Below are 14,890 nucleotides of genomic sequence, written 5' to 3'. Positions count from 1 at the left end.
TAAAAACCTCCGAACATGACTATGTTTTGGTTGGTATTACATGTAAAAAAAAAAGTAATGTTATATCCACCTACATTCCTTTGAGGGTGAAAGAAAATTTAAATTTTGTTAAGGGATTAATTCGAATGATACTTAAGTGCCTGATAATATGAATTAAAGATGAAATTAATCGGCTGTGAAAGGTAAGTAGATACAGATCTGAACACAGTTTAAAAGAACTTCCTGAGCTTTCTACATTGAACATAAAGCGTAAATGCCTAGGAACTCCTTAGTCCCATAGAGGAATTTTTCCTCTAAAGCTAGCGACCCTGCAATGTTGCTTGGAGGTGAAACCTCAGAAACCTTGGCTGGTTGAATATGTTTTTGCAGGGATTCGAACCTGGGTGGTGTACCCACCAAGTCGCTTTTTAGGGGGCAAGTGGCCACTGGGCTGTGAACCAGATCGCTTTTCTATATCGAACATTATCGTGATATATTTTAGCAAACTGTTGGAACTTTCTAATCAGACCTGAGGGGGGTAGGAGTGGAGGTGGGGAAGTGTTTGGGCCCAAGTCATCCCGTGTGGGCACACCACCGCCAGGGGTTTGGGGTGGGGAAATTGGGGTTGTTTCACCGAAGAGAGAGAAAACGACGTGGGGCCAAGCGCAGGAAAAGCGGCGAATCACATGTGGCCACGTGGCCTGTTGATCACTCCCTACGGATAAATGTTACCATTTGTTTTTTTTTTGTTTTTTTTTCCCAAATATCTCACCATCTATTTCTTTTATCTCACTATACAAAATTCCAAACACCCCATCCTTTTCTTTACTATGCAAGAAACAAAAGCTATGTTGTATTTTTACTGCATTTTTAACCAACACTTTTTTTAAACAAAACAACACTTCAAATCCAAATAAAAAATAAACACCCATCACCAATGGATCCAAGGAAAACCAAAAGAAGTCCATTCAACAAATCAATATATCGCCAAGTTTCGTTGTTGTTTCATTCGAATAACTGTTGGACTTGTTTTTAGTTTCGTTGTTTTTTTTTTCCAAGTATTATTATGTATTTTTTTAATTATTAATGAATTTTTTTTATGTTTTAAATTTATAGAGTAAAAATAAATAGAAATAAAAATGATGATTTGGAAATTGGGGTTGGGGTGAGTGGCGCCATAGTTTTGGGGTGATTTGGGGTGAATTGGGGAAGTTTGAGGTGGAGGATTTTTATTAGAAGATGGTGATGTAGAAATTTAGAGAATTTTGGGGTTGGGGAAACCACTCCCACCCCCCTGAGTCGCCCTAGAGCAAGCTCAAGGGTCCAATCCCCCAAATAAGATTTTGGAAGTACGGGTAGCAGAAGAAATCACGTTGCATGCCACCAGATTTCAAATTAGAAATTCAAAGCAAACTAACCCCCAAATAAGGGAAAATCAAAGAAAAAGTAACAAAGAGTGAAAAAGGAACAATGATGTTAGTAAAACAGTACTAAAAGACATTGTGTCAAAGCCAAAAAGAATGGTTTTCTGTCAAGAATATCAGAAAAAGCGTCTATAACTGACTACGTCAAAACATGAAACATCACTCGTTTGTTGTGTCACTGACTTAAAACAAAACCATATAAAAAAGAAATCTGTGAACTTGGCGTGCGATGTGAGATAAAGAGATGGAGAATAGAAAATGCAGATCAAGATTCCTCATAATGCTACTTACCTTTGTGTTAATGGATGTATCTTTCAAGGGTTTCAAAGCAATTGCAAAAGCTGATCTACAGGTTGCAGCAATGTTTGTATTTGGAGACTCGCTAACGGACAATGGAAATAACAACTATCTCAACTCCCTTGCAAAAGCAAACTACAATCCATACGGTGTGGATTTTGGTGGTTTTGCTTCTGGTCGTTTTAGTAATGGCAAGACCATCATCGACTACCTTGGTTGGTAACTCATTGTTTGCTCCTACAGTCCTACACATACACACAACTAAAGCTTATTAAGTACGAGTTATATGTATACCTAGCTACTAAAGGTGAAAAATGGGTGGGTCAGGTAACAGGTCAACTACATTTAGAGCAGCTGAGGTTGGGTACCTGGGTTATAGTTATACTTTGTCTTTTTAACAGGTAAAGTATCATTTATTGCAACCTTCATACCAGCCGGTACGGCACAAATATGTATCCTAATTTACAAATAGTGAACAAGTACAATACTTAATTTGTATTATGTAGAGGTTGCTAGTTCAACACAATTACCTAAAAATGAACTAATCTAATATAGATTTCATCTCTAATGGGTTATATGGGTCCTAGTAGTATTGTTAATATGTGTGAATGTGTGTGATGCTTGCCTTTCAATAAAGAAATATCAAAGTCAAAAAACAAAGCTAATTCTGGAAAATAAGTAACTTTAGTTTTACCTTGAAAGAAACCCTTGTGTGTGATACTTATTTATTGGTCTCATCAGGGGATTTGTTGGGACTTGCACTTCTTCCAGCCTATGCAAGTCCTGATGCTACAGGAAGAAACATAATGCAAGGGGTGAACTATGCATCAGCTTCAGCAGGAATTCTTGAAGAAACAGGAAGAAATTTAGTAATGTCCACCAACCATGATTTTGTTTAACTTAATGGAGATTAATGTTATCGACTTAGCTTATAATCATATAACAGAACCACATACCTTTAAAAAATGATGCAAGACTCACATGGAGTTTAACAGGGTGAACGAATCAGCTTTAGGCAGCAAGTCGAGAACTTTGCAAGCAACTTAAATCGGCTGAAGAATGCAATGGAAGGGGAAGAACTGAGCCAATACCTGAGAAAATCGTTAGCAGTTGTAATCATGGGGAGCAATGATTACATCAACAACTATTTGCTAACTTCTTTCTATGCCACTAGTCAGATATATACACCCACAGCCTATACAAATCTTCTGATACAGCGATACATGCAGCAAATCTCGGTAACTCCTGCCATACCTTGTATAAATCTCGGTAACTGCTTTGTGTATATGAAAAGTGGATGCAAAAAAGGATACATCAGCAGATTTATACAAAAAAACATATATGACCTAAAACATTGCTTCAAAATGTTTTTCTGGGCTGTTGCAAGTATATAGAACCATAAAGGTAGCAAATGCAACCCATTTAGTTATGGATTGGTCGACATGAATGTTTTTCCTCTAACGGGTCAAGTACAGGGGCTGCCAATACTCGACTCAATCTGAAACCCGACCTGAAAAAAAGGAGTTGGGTTGTGTATTCTTGCCACATCGACCAGGCAACCTACTAACCCAATATTGACGGGTCGGGTTCAGGTTGGCCAATTGGGTTATCAGCTTAACCCACAAACCAGAAATAATTGAAAAATAATAGGAACTTTATTTAATAGGTTGACCCACCAACCTATTTGACCTTATACCAATTGACCAGCCCAGCAACCTACTAACGCGGCAACCCATTTGACCTTTATGACCTTAAGCCCACCTGTTTGACCCGAAATAACCCACCAACCTATTTTACCTGAAATCATCATGCCAACCTACCAGCCTGCCAACCCTTGTGACCTGAAACCAACCCACCAACCTATTTTTAATCAGGTTTGCGAGTTACGGTTGAGTTTTTTCAACCTGATTTTGATCAACAACCTGCTAACCTGAAACCCAATCCAGTTGGCAGCCCCAGGTGCTTAAAATGAATCTATAAAGTAAAGTTTGAGACGATATGATTTAAATGGGCCGAAAGTCGCCCAAAGTGTCATTTCGATTTTAAAACCTCCTAAATCATGCTATTCATGAAATAAGTTGACACACTATTTATTAATTAAAACTTGAAAAAAAGAAGTATTTCATGTCAACCCAATCCGGATTGAACCATTTGACCCATTACCTGCCTCACCAACCAATATTGATACATTTACTGCAGAAAGGGCTAGTTACTGCAAACTGATCAATCCGTTTACTTTGTTGCAGGCTCTCTATAGTTTAGGACTCAGAAAGTTCTTTATAGCAGGGATTGGACCCCTAGGTTGCATTCCTAATCAACTAGCCACCAACTTTGCTCCACCCGGAACATGTGCATCTTTGGCAAATGACTTGGCAGTCATGTTTAACACACAACTCAGATCTCTAATCATTCAACTTAACACAAACAATACAGATGCCATATTTGTTTATGGAAACACCTACGATGCCGTCAGTGACATACTAAAGAACTCCAACAGCTATGGTTTGTATGCAGTGAACATGTGTGTACTTTAATTTTACTTGACTATTCTATGACATGAATCTAATAGCATATGCCATGGTGTTGCAGGATTCACAGTCAATGATAGAGGGTGTTGTGGTATTGGAAGAAATCAAGGACAGATTACTTGCCTTCCGTTGTCAGTTCCATGCATCAACAGAGACCAGCATGTTTTTTGGGATGCCTTCCATCCCTCGCAAGCAGCAAATCAGATTCTAGCCGAAAAAGCATACAGTGGTCCACCATCTATTAGTTATCCAATTAATGTCAAACAAATGGCAGAATTATAACTCTGTGACTCATTTAATATTTGGACCATTGTCGGTTATATATGAAGCGCATTTGAAAATATATGAATAATGTGGATACAGGACACAGAAATGTCGTAATATTGGTTAAGGTGCATTGCCTGTAATGTTCTTCAACCTTATACATTTCATATAAGTAGATCTGTAACATGTTTCACACTTTACACTTTACTTCACTAAACCTCTATGTGGCTGTGGTTATGACTCTAGGTGGCAAAGGAGAAGTATAAGTGTCTCAGTTGTGTACCATACACAATAACACCAAATGCAGGAGATATAACAAAAAATAAAATCAGTAGCGATATATATTATAATATTTTACAAGGAAAATAAGTTTATTTTAACATCATTATGTAATCTAAGACAAATTAAAAGTTGATGGCTGCCATAACAAAGAAAGAAATGCTACAGTTACAAAAGAATTACAAAGAGAACTGGTGCCACATCATTTTGTAAACATTTTTTGTAGTTCTTATGTAACTTTGGCATTTCTCATATTTGAAAAGCATGGCATACATTAGAAGCAAGATAATAGGATATGAATCATCAAAGTGAAGTATTCTTGACATGATAAGGGATATCAGAGATGCTAAAAACTGAAGTATTATTTCCCAAGAAAGGTTATCCAAGATAAATTATCAATAAGATTGTTACAAAATAAAAGGTCCAGAGACACAAAATAAACGTCTCGAATTCACAATTATAATCACTCTAGGGTTACTACTAGTCTACTAGGCCTGCGATGTGTTCACTGGAACCCATTTTAAGTTTTTATGCTCTACATTCTCATCCTTCAAAATCACTACTTTCACCTACGGAACCTATGTCCTATAAATATAAATGTATAATGGTGAGTTTCACCATACAACATGTACAGGCAAGCAAACCTAGAAATAACCATAGGATATCTGCCTGATACACTAACTACACGATATAGCTGTGTTTGGTTCTGAACTTTAATATACATCTTTGTTGGATAAACTTTGGCTTCAGAAAACTGATAATGATAGAAAAAAGGTTCCTTGGGGATGTATTCACTTACTTAGGTATATCACATCTCATATCCGGTAGCATTCTATAAAGTATGTATCACAAACCAACCTCAATCAAATACCCTCTCCCCGGTTGAAAATAAGAGGAAAATAACAGAACTGGCAATACAGAGCAATCCTGGTATAAAAAAGACGGCCCTCCAGCTGTCAGGACTTGACAGATCTGAATTAGTAGTTTTTGCAGCTTCAAGAAGCTGACCAGTTAGCTCAACCCCGATTATACCAGCTAAGGTGCCAGCTGTATTGGAGACTCCCATCACAATTCCAGCATATCGAGGAGCAATATCCATGTGATTTACTGCAAATCCAGCTCTCCCTAATGCCAGGAAGCCAAGAGCCATGGAAGAACAAAATACAACCCCATTAGATGTCCTAAAAATAGGTAGCGCCATTAAAGAGATCGCGGCCACTAAAAAACCCACAGTATTCAAAAGCTTGCGCGTGTTTGTCACACTCAAGATTCTTCTTGTTACCATGTAGTCAGCAATTATCCCACCAATGTTTGAGAAAACGAACATGTTAAGATATGGCATCATCTTGGACGAACCCATTTCCTGAAGACTAAACTTCAAGCCAAGTTCAAAGTATGTAGGTAACCAGTTCATAAGCACATACAAAGCATAATGGAATGTAAAATTATTCACGACTATAGCCCAAACTGGAAAGCTGAAAAATATCTTCCTCCATGGGATTTGAGAAGTTCTATCTGCCTTCAACTTTTGACTATCTCTGATTGGCAACAAAGATTCTCCAAAACCAGCTGCAGTTGCTTTTGGATGCTCCGAACGAGGTGGATCACTAGCAAATCTGAACCAAATGAGAGACCACGTGCCACCTAAAGCTGCTTCAGCGAGAAATACAGATTGTGGGCCTTTAAACTTCACTAAGCTAGGTAGGACAAGCATACCCAAAGCAGCACCTAGGTACATTCCTGATGTTGTGAGAGAAAGAGACCTTGACCGCTCATGTGGAGGGACCCACTGTGCTAAAACAGTGTGAATAGAAGGAAATATAAAGCCTTGAGCTACCCCAACAAGCAATCGAGCTATAACTAGAGCCATCACTCTATTCGGGTCTAACGGACACAAGGCACAAGTAAGAGACCATATCACGAATGAAAAAAGGAGAACACGCCTTCCCCCAATCTTCTGTGCTGCCCACCCACCGGGTACCTGAGAAAAAGCATATCCATAATAGAAAACTGACAGTATCGTGCCTTTGCTTGACTGACTAATTCCCGCAGCATCTGCAGCAATAGTATACGCGATTGAAAAGCCCACCCGCTCGACGTAACACACGGAAGTACAGATGAAAGTCAAAATGACAATCAAATAGCGTATAGGGAACTTGTTACCCCTCATCCCTTTAGCTTGCTTTGTTTATAACTGAACTTTTTTAGGCCAATTTGTTATGGTCTTCTGATCCACTACATGATCTTCACAACTGTGACTTTGGAAGAAGACGTTTCAAGTGACCTAAATTAACAAAGATTTATAACTGCAACAACAGAAACAGACAAATTATTGCAAAAAACTTTTTTCCTCTAAAAAATAACCCAAACTAAAAGTTAATTTCTTCTACTTACTGGTAGATCAAAAGACCGCAGGTATCAAAAATCGGATAAAAGAAAAATCCTGATTGCTAAGGTGAACAAGTACATTGATCAACCAAGTGCCAACAAAAAATTTCAAAGAAACAAGAAACTTGCTAACTAACAACAAAATGCTAAACCTTTATGACAAGTTAGTCTTAAACTAATCAACTGAAACTCTACGCAATACGTCCCAGGAACTGAAACGGTTGTATGACCCTGCACATTACTAACCCACTTAAAAATTTTTAAAACTTGACACAAATTTACAATCAGTTTATATAACGCAAGTGATTTCAAGAAACCCAAAATTACACACATATTAAAAATTTATAAACTTTTTTGTCCTTTTCTTTAACTAACTGAACTGGGTCATTTCTTAAACTCATTGAAATTGAAATACTAAGCCTAGCACAACATAGCATTAATCATTTATCATAATAATAATTACTAAAGTTAATTACTTGCATTTTGCAAGAACATTACAAAATTAAAAATTAAGAATAAAGAATAATGAGTACCTGATTTGAGTGTGAGAATGTCTCCACAGGGTTAGAAAGAAAGAAAATTGGGAGACACATGTAAATAGGGTTTTGAACAAAAAGCAGGTTTATTATAGAGATAGAGATATACAGTACGTATTTATTTGTAATTGATTATGATGATGTGGTAGTTTATTTGCTGTTAACAGCATACTACACAACCTTTTTTTACAAACCCAAATTGACCCCCAAAATATATTAACGTGGGAAATGAATTATGCTGCTATTCTAACTTAAGCAGGGATATATTTGTATTTTAGAATAGACGACAGATCAGTGTCATCCCTTTGGTGTCGACATGTTTCGGTTATTTTGTGTTCTTTTGGATCGGGTCCGGAATGTGGGTTTCAACTTTCAAGTCCGTACATTATTGATAAAGTAGCTTCGATGCCGTCTTCGATTGTTTATCTCTGTTGAATGTAGAGATGTTGCTTTGAGGTTCTACTAAAGATAAAAAAAAACATTCAACCTTACTAGGAATGAGGATTGTATAGGGAAAAGCTCCACACACTTAATCAAACTCAATTGGTTACATTATCCGTTTAGATGTTATAGTAAAATTTTGAGTTACCAAACAACTAACTCATCCTTCAGAAAAAAATTGATGAATAACTTACATACAACAAATACATGTATGTTTATGCATAAAATACAAAACATAATCACTATAATTTAATTAAAGAAATTTTAGATCTATCGTAACCTTCAAAATTTAATATGATAAACACCTCATTTTTAAAAGCGATTGTTAACTATTTTTGGATCTTGTTGTGTCACTTATTTATCTAGATTAAAGAAAAAATCTAGATCAATTGTCGAAGTAAAACCGATAGTCTAGTTTGGTCTTTATGACCTGTTAAGCCTACTTACTTGATGTATTTTTTTTCTATATTTATATATATATATAATCTATAAAAAACAATATTATAGAACAATCTATATTATAGAACTTACGGGGTTGGCATTGTATGGGTGGTGGGTGACTGGTGAGTTGTGACCACGCGTTGAACACCGTCACTAATCCCTTTTCACGCAGCGAGTGGTGAGATTGAGTGGTTCTATCACTCATTTTTACCACGAGTGGTTGCTTCTTCTCCTCTTTCGTTTTGTCTTTATCTTCCCTTTTTTTTATCTTTTTATTTTTTTGTTTTTTCTTGTAAGGGATAATATGGTGTGACTGGTGGGTGCCATCAAAATTTTAGAACTATTTTTAAAATTATAAAGTTAACTTAAATTTAAATTTAAATATTTCATGACTATCAACCGCTTCGTACCACTTGAATGTGATTTTAGCTATCATATATTTTAAAAAGTTACTACTTAACTTTATATTTCATTTGTTATAAAAAAAATGCATGATACATGTTAGTCTTTAAAAGTTGCTACTGAATTCTATTTTTGTAAATTTGTGCAAAATCAAGTCTCTTTGTGGTCACAAGATTGTGCAGACGTTTATTTTAATCATTCTCAACTTCAATGCTCTTAAAAAAGAAAAAAAAAAACTGCTCAAGGCCTTAAAAATTTTAAACCCAAGTATTTCGACGATATATAGGAGAGGTTAAAGGTTGGGGGGGGGGGGTGAGTACCTCACCACTCCTCCCCGCCCTCCCTGATTTTTCAATAAGTACATGCCCGCTCTTTAATTGCATGGAATACCTCTCCACCCCACCCCACCCTATTCTATTTTATTTATTTTCTATTTATTTTTATTCAAATAATAACTTAAACTTTTATTTAAAATATTTTAACTAATACAATATTAAACTAACACAACAAAATAAAGCACGAAACTACAATCTAAAACGAAACGCCAACACAATACATAAAAATAAAGGGTTGTTGAATAAAGGGTTCATGATTATTATTTATGAATATATATGTATATATTGAAAGGAAAGGGTTGTTGTGATGTTGTTGCTACTGTTGTTTTACTTCGGAAAAAAAAAAAAGAAGAAGCATAATATACAAAGATGGAGAAGGAAAGAATAAGCAAATTTTGGAGAAAAGACATGAGTTATTGAAAGAAAAGGGTTGTTGGATGTGGGCCCCATGTATTTAAGCTAGCAACGGTCAAAAGAATAGGCATGGAAATCGATACCACCCTCCCCGCTTCGCTCCCCACCCAACAAGTACCTGTTGTACGGATTGGTGTTCAAATAGGCTCCTGTTCGGTACTTATTCCCTCTTCGGGGCACTTCGTGCATCCTAAGATATAGGCAGACCTTACATCTACCTCTGTGAATCGATGACCTGGCTGAAGCCATTCCTAGCCACCATTACTTTCACTCTCATTTTTGTTATTAATTTAGTGTAATTTAGGGATATGTTATGACACATGATAATGGGTAAAGAGGTACGGAGTGTACACCCATTAAGTAAATAACATCCCGGACCCAAAAGGGTTTTTCCTTGATCCCAGTTATTATAAATATTAAATAAATATTTCAAAGATTCTTTAAATCTTAAATAGATTTTGTAAAGATTCTCTAAGTCTTGAAAAGATTATCTAAATCTTAAAAAGATTTTGTTAAGATATCGATGTTGAAAAAATTCAGTAAAGATACACTTAATCTTGAATCGTCTATATATAATTGAGAATTCATTTACAAAATGGACAGAAACGTACAGAGAGAAAACAAACATCTAGTTTTCTTTGCTTACATATTAGTATACACAAGGGATCAAGAAAATAATCTTTTGAATTAATGCATTAATGATATGCATTAATAGGGTGTCTATATAAGAGAAAACTACACATAAAGAAACACACAAAACACTAATACTATATCCTTATTCAAGTGGCTGATATCATGTTTTTATCAATGGTGTTCTTGATTTTGGCATAAATCAAGAACATCGCTCTTTGTATTATCCCAAAACAGAATTCGTGTAACCTAGACATATAGGGTTGAATTGTCGTTTTTGGAAAGTGATATCACGATATAAAGAGATATCCGAATATTGATTTCTTACCTGGGTTACACGGATTCTCCTCCTCCTATCCCCGACTACTTTTTTCTCTAACATTTTCTACCTTAATGGTTGAAAAGACTCTCCAACCTTTTCATGAGATAATGATCGAACTCATAACCTTTGTCTTCAGAGGTCAAAGTTGTTGCTGATAATTGTTATCATTTAATTACATTTTCTAAATTACAAATTTAATATATCTTATCGGATCTTATCTAAGAGTTCAATTATCACTTTTAATTAGCTAAAACATAAGGACTAATTATTCATGTAGGTGAATTAAGTGGACAATGTTTAAATATGTTTATATTACTGAAATAGATAAACATACAAGATATTGTAAATAATGAAATGATAAAGTTATAATAGATATTATAAATTTCAAGAAGAATCGTAAGAACTTTAATAAAATTAATTAGGTTATGTATTTTCAACAAAATGATCCAATCCAGGGGGCTTATCAAATGATCCAAGGCCTAAACTAATTTATCAAATGGGGGCTTATCGATTATTCTTTATGCATACTAATTTTTGACACATTTTGGCTTATTCTATAACTTAACTCAAAAAGTGAAAAGGAGACTTTCAAAAATGTATATATAGTGAAGGGATCAAGTGAGAACCACATATATGCGTCGAACTGTGAGAACCATTAGAAAATCATCTTTAAGTGTTTTGCCCTTAGCATTAAGGGCAAAGCCTGTACCGTAACAACCGTCACCTTCTTTTGAATCGTCGCCCATCAAATCCATATCATTCTCATATGCGTTCAGTGACAACCCTTTTAGAATGGATGTAGGGCAACGCCCGTACCGTATCCATACGTTTTCTTAACGCGTAACCCATATGATTTTTTTTAAAAAAAATAATTTTTAAAAAATTTTTTTTGGAATGAGTTTTTGTTAAAAGAAAAAAAGAAAAAAAATTTTCAAAAACTGAAAAATAAAAATAAAAAAAATAAATAACCACACAAAAATGAAGAAAGAGGGAGGGAAACTAGTGGTTCTCACGGTTCTCTTCATATTTGTGGCTCTCACATTAACCCTACCCTATATATATATATATTAGTTAAAAAAGTTATTTTATGCATTTAGTAAATAGTTAATGTACAGGTTTATCTTGTGGAAATGAATTATGTTATAGTTCATGCCTTCATGGTTAATTCCTGGATCATTCTGGTCACCTTTTATCTTTTCTAACATCACAGTCGATATCACAGTCACTTAACCTACTTTGGTGATTACACACCCTTAATAATCCTAAACACAATTAAGAAATAAAGTATTTTATCTCTATTAATCCAAAAACCCATTTGTAAAACTCAAGTAACTATTGTTATCATTATATTATATACTTTGTTTTGTGGTTAGAATAATAACCAATTTGATTACTTTATTTTATGTGTTTCCGTCAAGAGAACTAATGAGATAAACAATACAATTGTTTGTCATATATAATCTAATAATATTTTTAAACAATTTCTAAAAATTTGATATAATCTTCAAAGTTATATATATTTTAAATTATATTATTTTTGTCAAAAATATCTTTGCCAAATTAGTAGATCATGTGTTGGACGACTTTTTATTCTTAAATTAATATGAGGTTTGATTTATTTTTTATCTTATGTATATAGTTTTGATTTAATATTTTTATATTATATTTAACAAAATAAATTATATTGGTTTGAGAAGAATTATCATAAAATAAATATTATGAAAAATATATGGAGATGTCAAGTAGGATGAAATCCTATGTGGTAATTTAAAATTGATATAATTAAGCCTAAACGGGGTTTTTACGGTTGAGTTGAGGGATGATGATGTTTGTGGATATATACAACACAATGGTTGCCCGCTTCGACTACCACTAAGTGTACAGTTTGTAAAACCACAGACGGTTTGTTTTCAATTTTCGATAACACAATGGTTGCCCGCTTCAACTACCACTAAGTGTACAGTTTGTAAAACCTTAGACGGTTTGCTATCAATTTTCGGTAAATTGCTTATAATATATTAATCGTTTGATTTAAAGTGATGAATAAATGACCATAACTCGTGGGTCTTTGAATGGTTATGCCAAAAATTATATACACATTATATGTTTTAAGCAAATATTATCAAATAAGGATATTCTTGAACTTTACGTTGTATATCGGCAAATTAATAAGCTTCTTAATATATTATCCCATAAAAACAATAAATAACACATCCTATATAAATTATTATTATTACTCATTCCGCCTCCTATCAAATGTTCAATTGTTGATTTTGAGTTTTTTATGTCTAAATCTGTGAAAGTAAATATTATTTTTGTATGTTATATAATTCTTGGTGAAACTTATATTAATGAAAATAATCTAAAACTCAATGCATTCATATAAAACTTAAACATTTAGATGAGATGAGAGGAATAATAATTAATAAATTTTATGGAGGAAATATGTAAATGATCACAATCCATAAACAATTTGTCAAATATGTTTACCAAATTTAGATCTAGTGGATCTAATTTTTTATACAAAGGGTGCTTCTTTGTTTTTTTTATTTACGTAGGTAACTTATTTTTTAAATATTGTATGTATATAGTTTCTATATATTTAGAATTTAGTAATGTATTTAATCTCTCTATATAACTAAGAGAGGATATGAAAATGTTTATGTGACACCTTTTTTTAAATTACATATAAGATTTTTGCTTACTTGTCAAATTATAACAATTTTTGCTTATATATGGTATTTTAATTTTAGTTTAACTTTAATTATAAAATTTGATACAGTAATACTTAATATTAATAATAGATATCCATTATGTTTTTTTTTACACATCGTATTTTTAGATAAATGTTTTGTTAAGATTTTAAGATATCTACTAGGTAAAGATATAGTTATGTAGGCAAAGATTTACATACAACTTTAATTTAATACTAATATATAAAGATATTGATACTAGATATTTTATATTTTTCACATATACGTTTTTTTATATATTTAATAGTTTGATAAATGTGTTAAGTTACTGCTACATAATATTAAACTTTATATCACTTGATTTAACTTAATATTTGTTTATTGTTTGCAAAACTAAGGTAGATATTCATCAAGTGCTAAAACTAATTAAAAAGTATCAATAATATAATTTTCGCTCTTTGTAAATTATCTCTTTGTATTTAATTACTAGCTAATCAATCCGGATTTAATCCGAGTTAACTTATAAACGCTTTACAAATAAACCAAATTCTATCTGGGTAGCTATAAAATATGTTATCATGTTAAAATGTATAATAACAACGTTAATATATTGAAAAGTTGTGATAAGTTATTATGTATATTATGAAACTAAACGGAAACTAAACTTGTGTAGCTGTGAACACATGGTTGAAACACATAGGAGTGGTAAAAACAAAAGAGTAAAACATATCCTAAAAGACACCATAGTTTTCGCCCTATTATAACGAAAAATTAAGGTGATTAAAATGTTACATATATAATAGTGTGAGCATTTAATAAAAAAAAAATATTAATGAAATATATTTAAAAAATGAAGGATATCTTAAATTTTAAATCAATAAAGTATGATGATGTCATTATTAATTAAAAGGATGCATGAGAGTACACAATTTTATAAAAAATCTTATGTCATCACAATTGTTTTTTTATTTATATATTAGATTAGATCTTTGTACCATCGAATATTATTTTAATATAATATAAAACTATATTATATTGATAGTTATATCTAATATTTTAAATACTAATTATATAGTAAAATATATTTTTATATATATTAATTTATTTTTATAAAATATCAATGTTAAATTAAATATTTACCTTATTAATCTCACATGCATATTTTGATCTTTGCTTTTATATTAAATTTAAATCTCCTAAGTTCGCTTTTATATCTCTTTTTTGGTTATGGTTTTTTTTTCCTTCTATAATTTACTTTATGTTCCTTTCAGATTACACATAAACAATACGAGTATATATCATTAAGAATGCTTTAAGTCTTATTGTAAAGTTTATGAGTAATTAATACAATCAACATTTTTAAAGTGTTGTATAGTATCTGAATATCTTTTATTACATTTACTTGCTTTTATATATGATTTGAGTTATCAATTGATAAAATAAGTAATTAGTAATTATTTTATACTATACTAAGGATATACCGTCCATCGGACGGATATAATCTAGTTTAAGATAAA

The 14,890-nt window shown here is 32.8% G+C and overlaps 2 protein-coding genes and 1 long non-coding RNA gene across 3 annotated transcripts; 1 reads left to right on the top strand and 2 right to left on the bottom strand.

Annotated features, from left to right (window-relative positions):
* Positions 1-1,598: 1,598 nt before the first annotated feature.
* On the top strand, positions 1,599-4,571 carry LOC122585565 (GDSL esterase/lipase At5g08460-like). Its single transcript, XM_043757696.1, has 5 exons — positions 1,599-1,915; positions 2,442-2,569; positions 2,696-2,938; positions 3,947-4,202; positions 4,290-4,571. The coding sequence occupies exons 1-5, from the start codon at positions 1,648-1,650 to the stop codon at positions 4,508-4,510; spliced, it is 1,116 nt and encodes a 371-aa protein (XP_043613631.1). The 5' UTR covers positions 1,599-1,647; the 3' UTR covers positions 4,511-4,571.
* Positions 1,817-2,727, bottom strand: LOC122585566. The gene is made up of 3 exons (XR_006321731.1): positions 2,657-2,727; positions 2,395-2,545; positions 1,817-1,945 (listed from the first exon to the last, which is right to left on the bottom strand). It is a non-coding gene; the product is annotated as an uncharacterized LOC122585566 (long non-coding RNA).
* A 544-nt stretch (positions 4,572-5,115) lies between the features above and the next one.
* Positions 5,116-7,775, bottom strand: LOC122583483 (probable anion transporter 5). The gene is made up of 2 exons (XM_043755884.1): positions 7,693-7,775; positions 5,116-7,077 (listed from the first exon to the last, which is right to left on the bottom strand). Exon 2 carries the CDS (start codon positions 6,939-6,941, stop codon positions 5,631-5,633), a length of 1,311 nt encoding a protein of 436 aa, XP_043611819.1. The 5' UTR covers positions 6,942-7,077; positions 7,693-7,775; the 3' UTR covers positions 5,116-5,630.
* Positions 7,776-14,890: the final 7,115 nt, after the last annotated feature.

The sequence above is a fragment of the Erigeron canadensis genome, chromosome 1 (genome assembly GCF_010389155.1).
Source record: "Erigeron canadensis isolate Cc75 chromosome 1, C_canadensis_v1, whole genome shotgun sequence".
NCBI classification, from domain to species: Eukaryota; Viridiplantae; Streptophyta; class Magnoliopsida; order Asterales; family Asteraceae; genus Erigeron; species Erigeron canadensis.
This window is presented reverse-complemented; position numbering and strand designations above follow the sequence as displayed.

Bases quoted from the DNA above. Each gene is read 5' to 3' on its own strand.
- LOC122585565 (XM_043757696.1), top strand. From the start codon at position 1,648: ATGGAGAATAGAAAATGCAGATCAAGATTCCTCATAATGCTACTTACC. The intron at 1,916-2,441 runs GTTGGTAACTCA...TGGTCTCATCAG, and splicing joins GACCATCATCGACTACCTTG to GGGATTTGTTGGGACTTGCA. The intron at 2,939-3,946 runs GTAACTCCTGCC...ACTTTGTTGCAG, and splicing joins GATACATGCAGCAAATCTCG to GCTCTCTATAGTTTAGGACT.
- LOC122583483 (XM_043755884.1), bottom strand. From the start codon at position 6,941: ATGAGGGGTAACAAGTTCCCTATACGCTATTTGATTGTCATTTTGACT.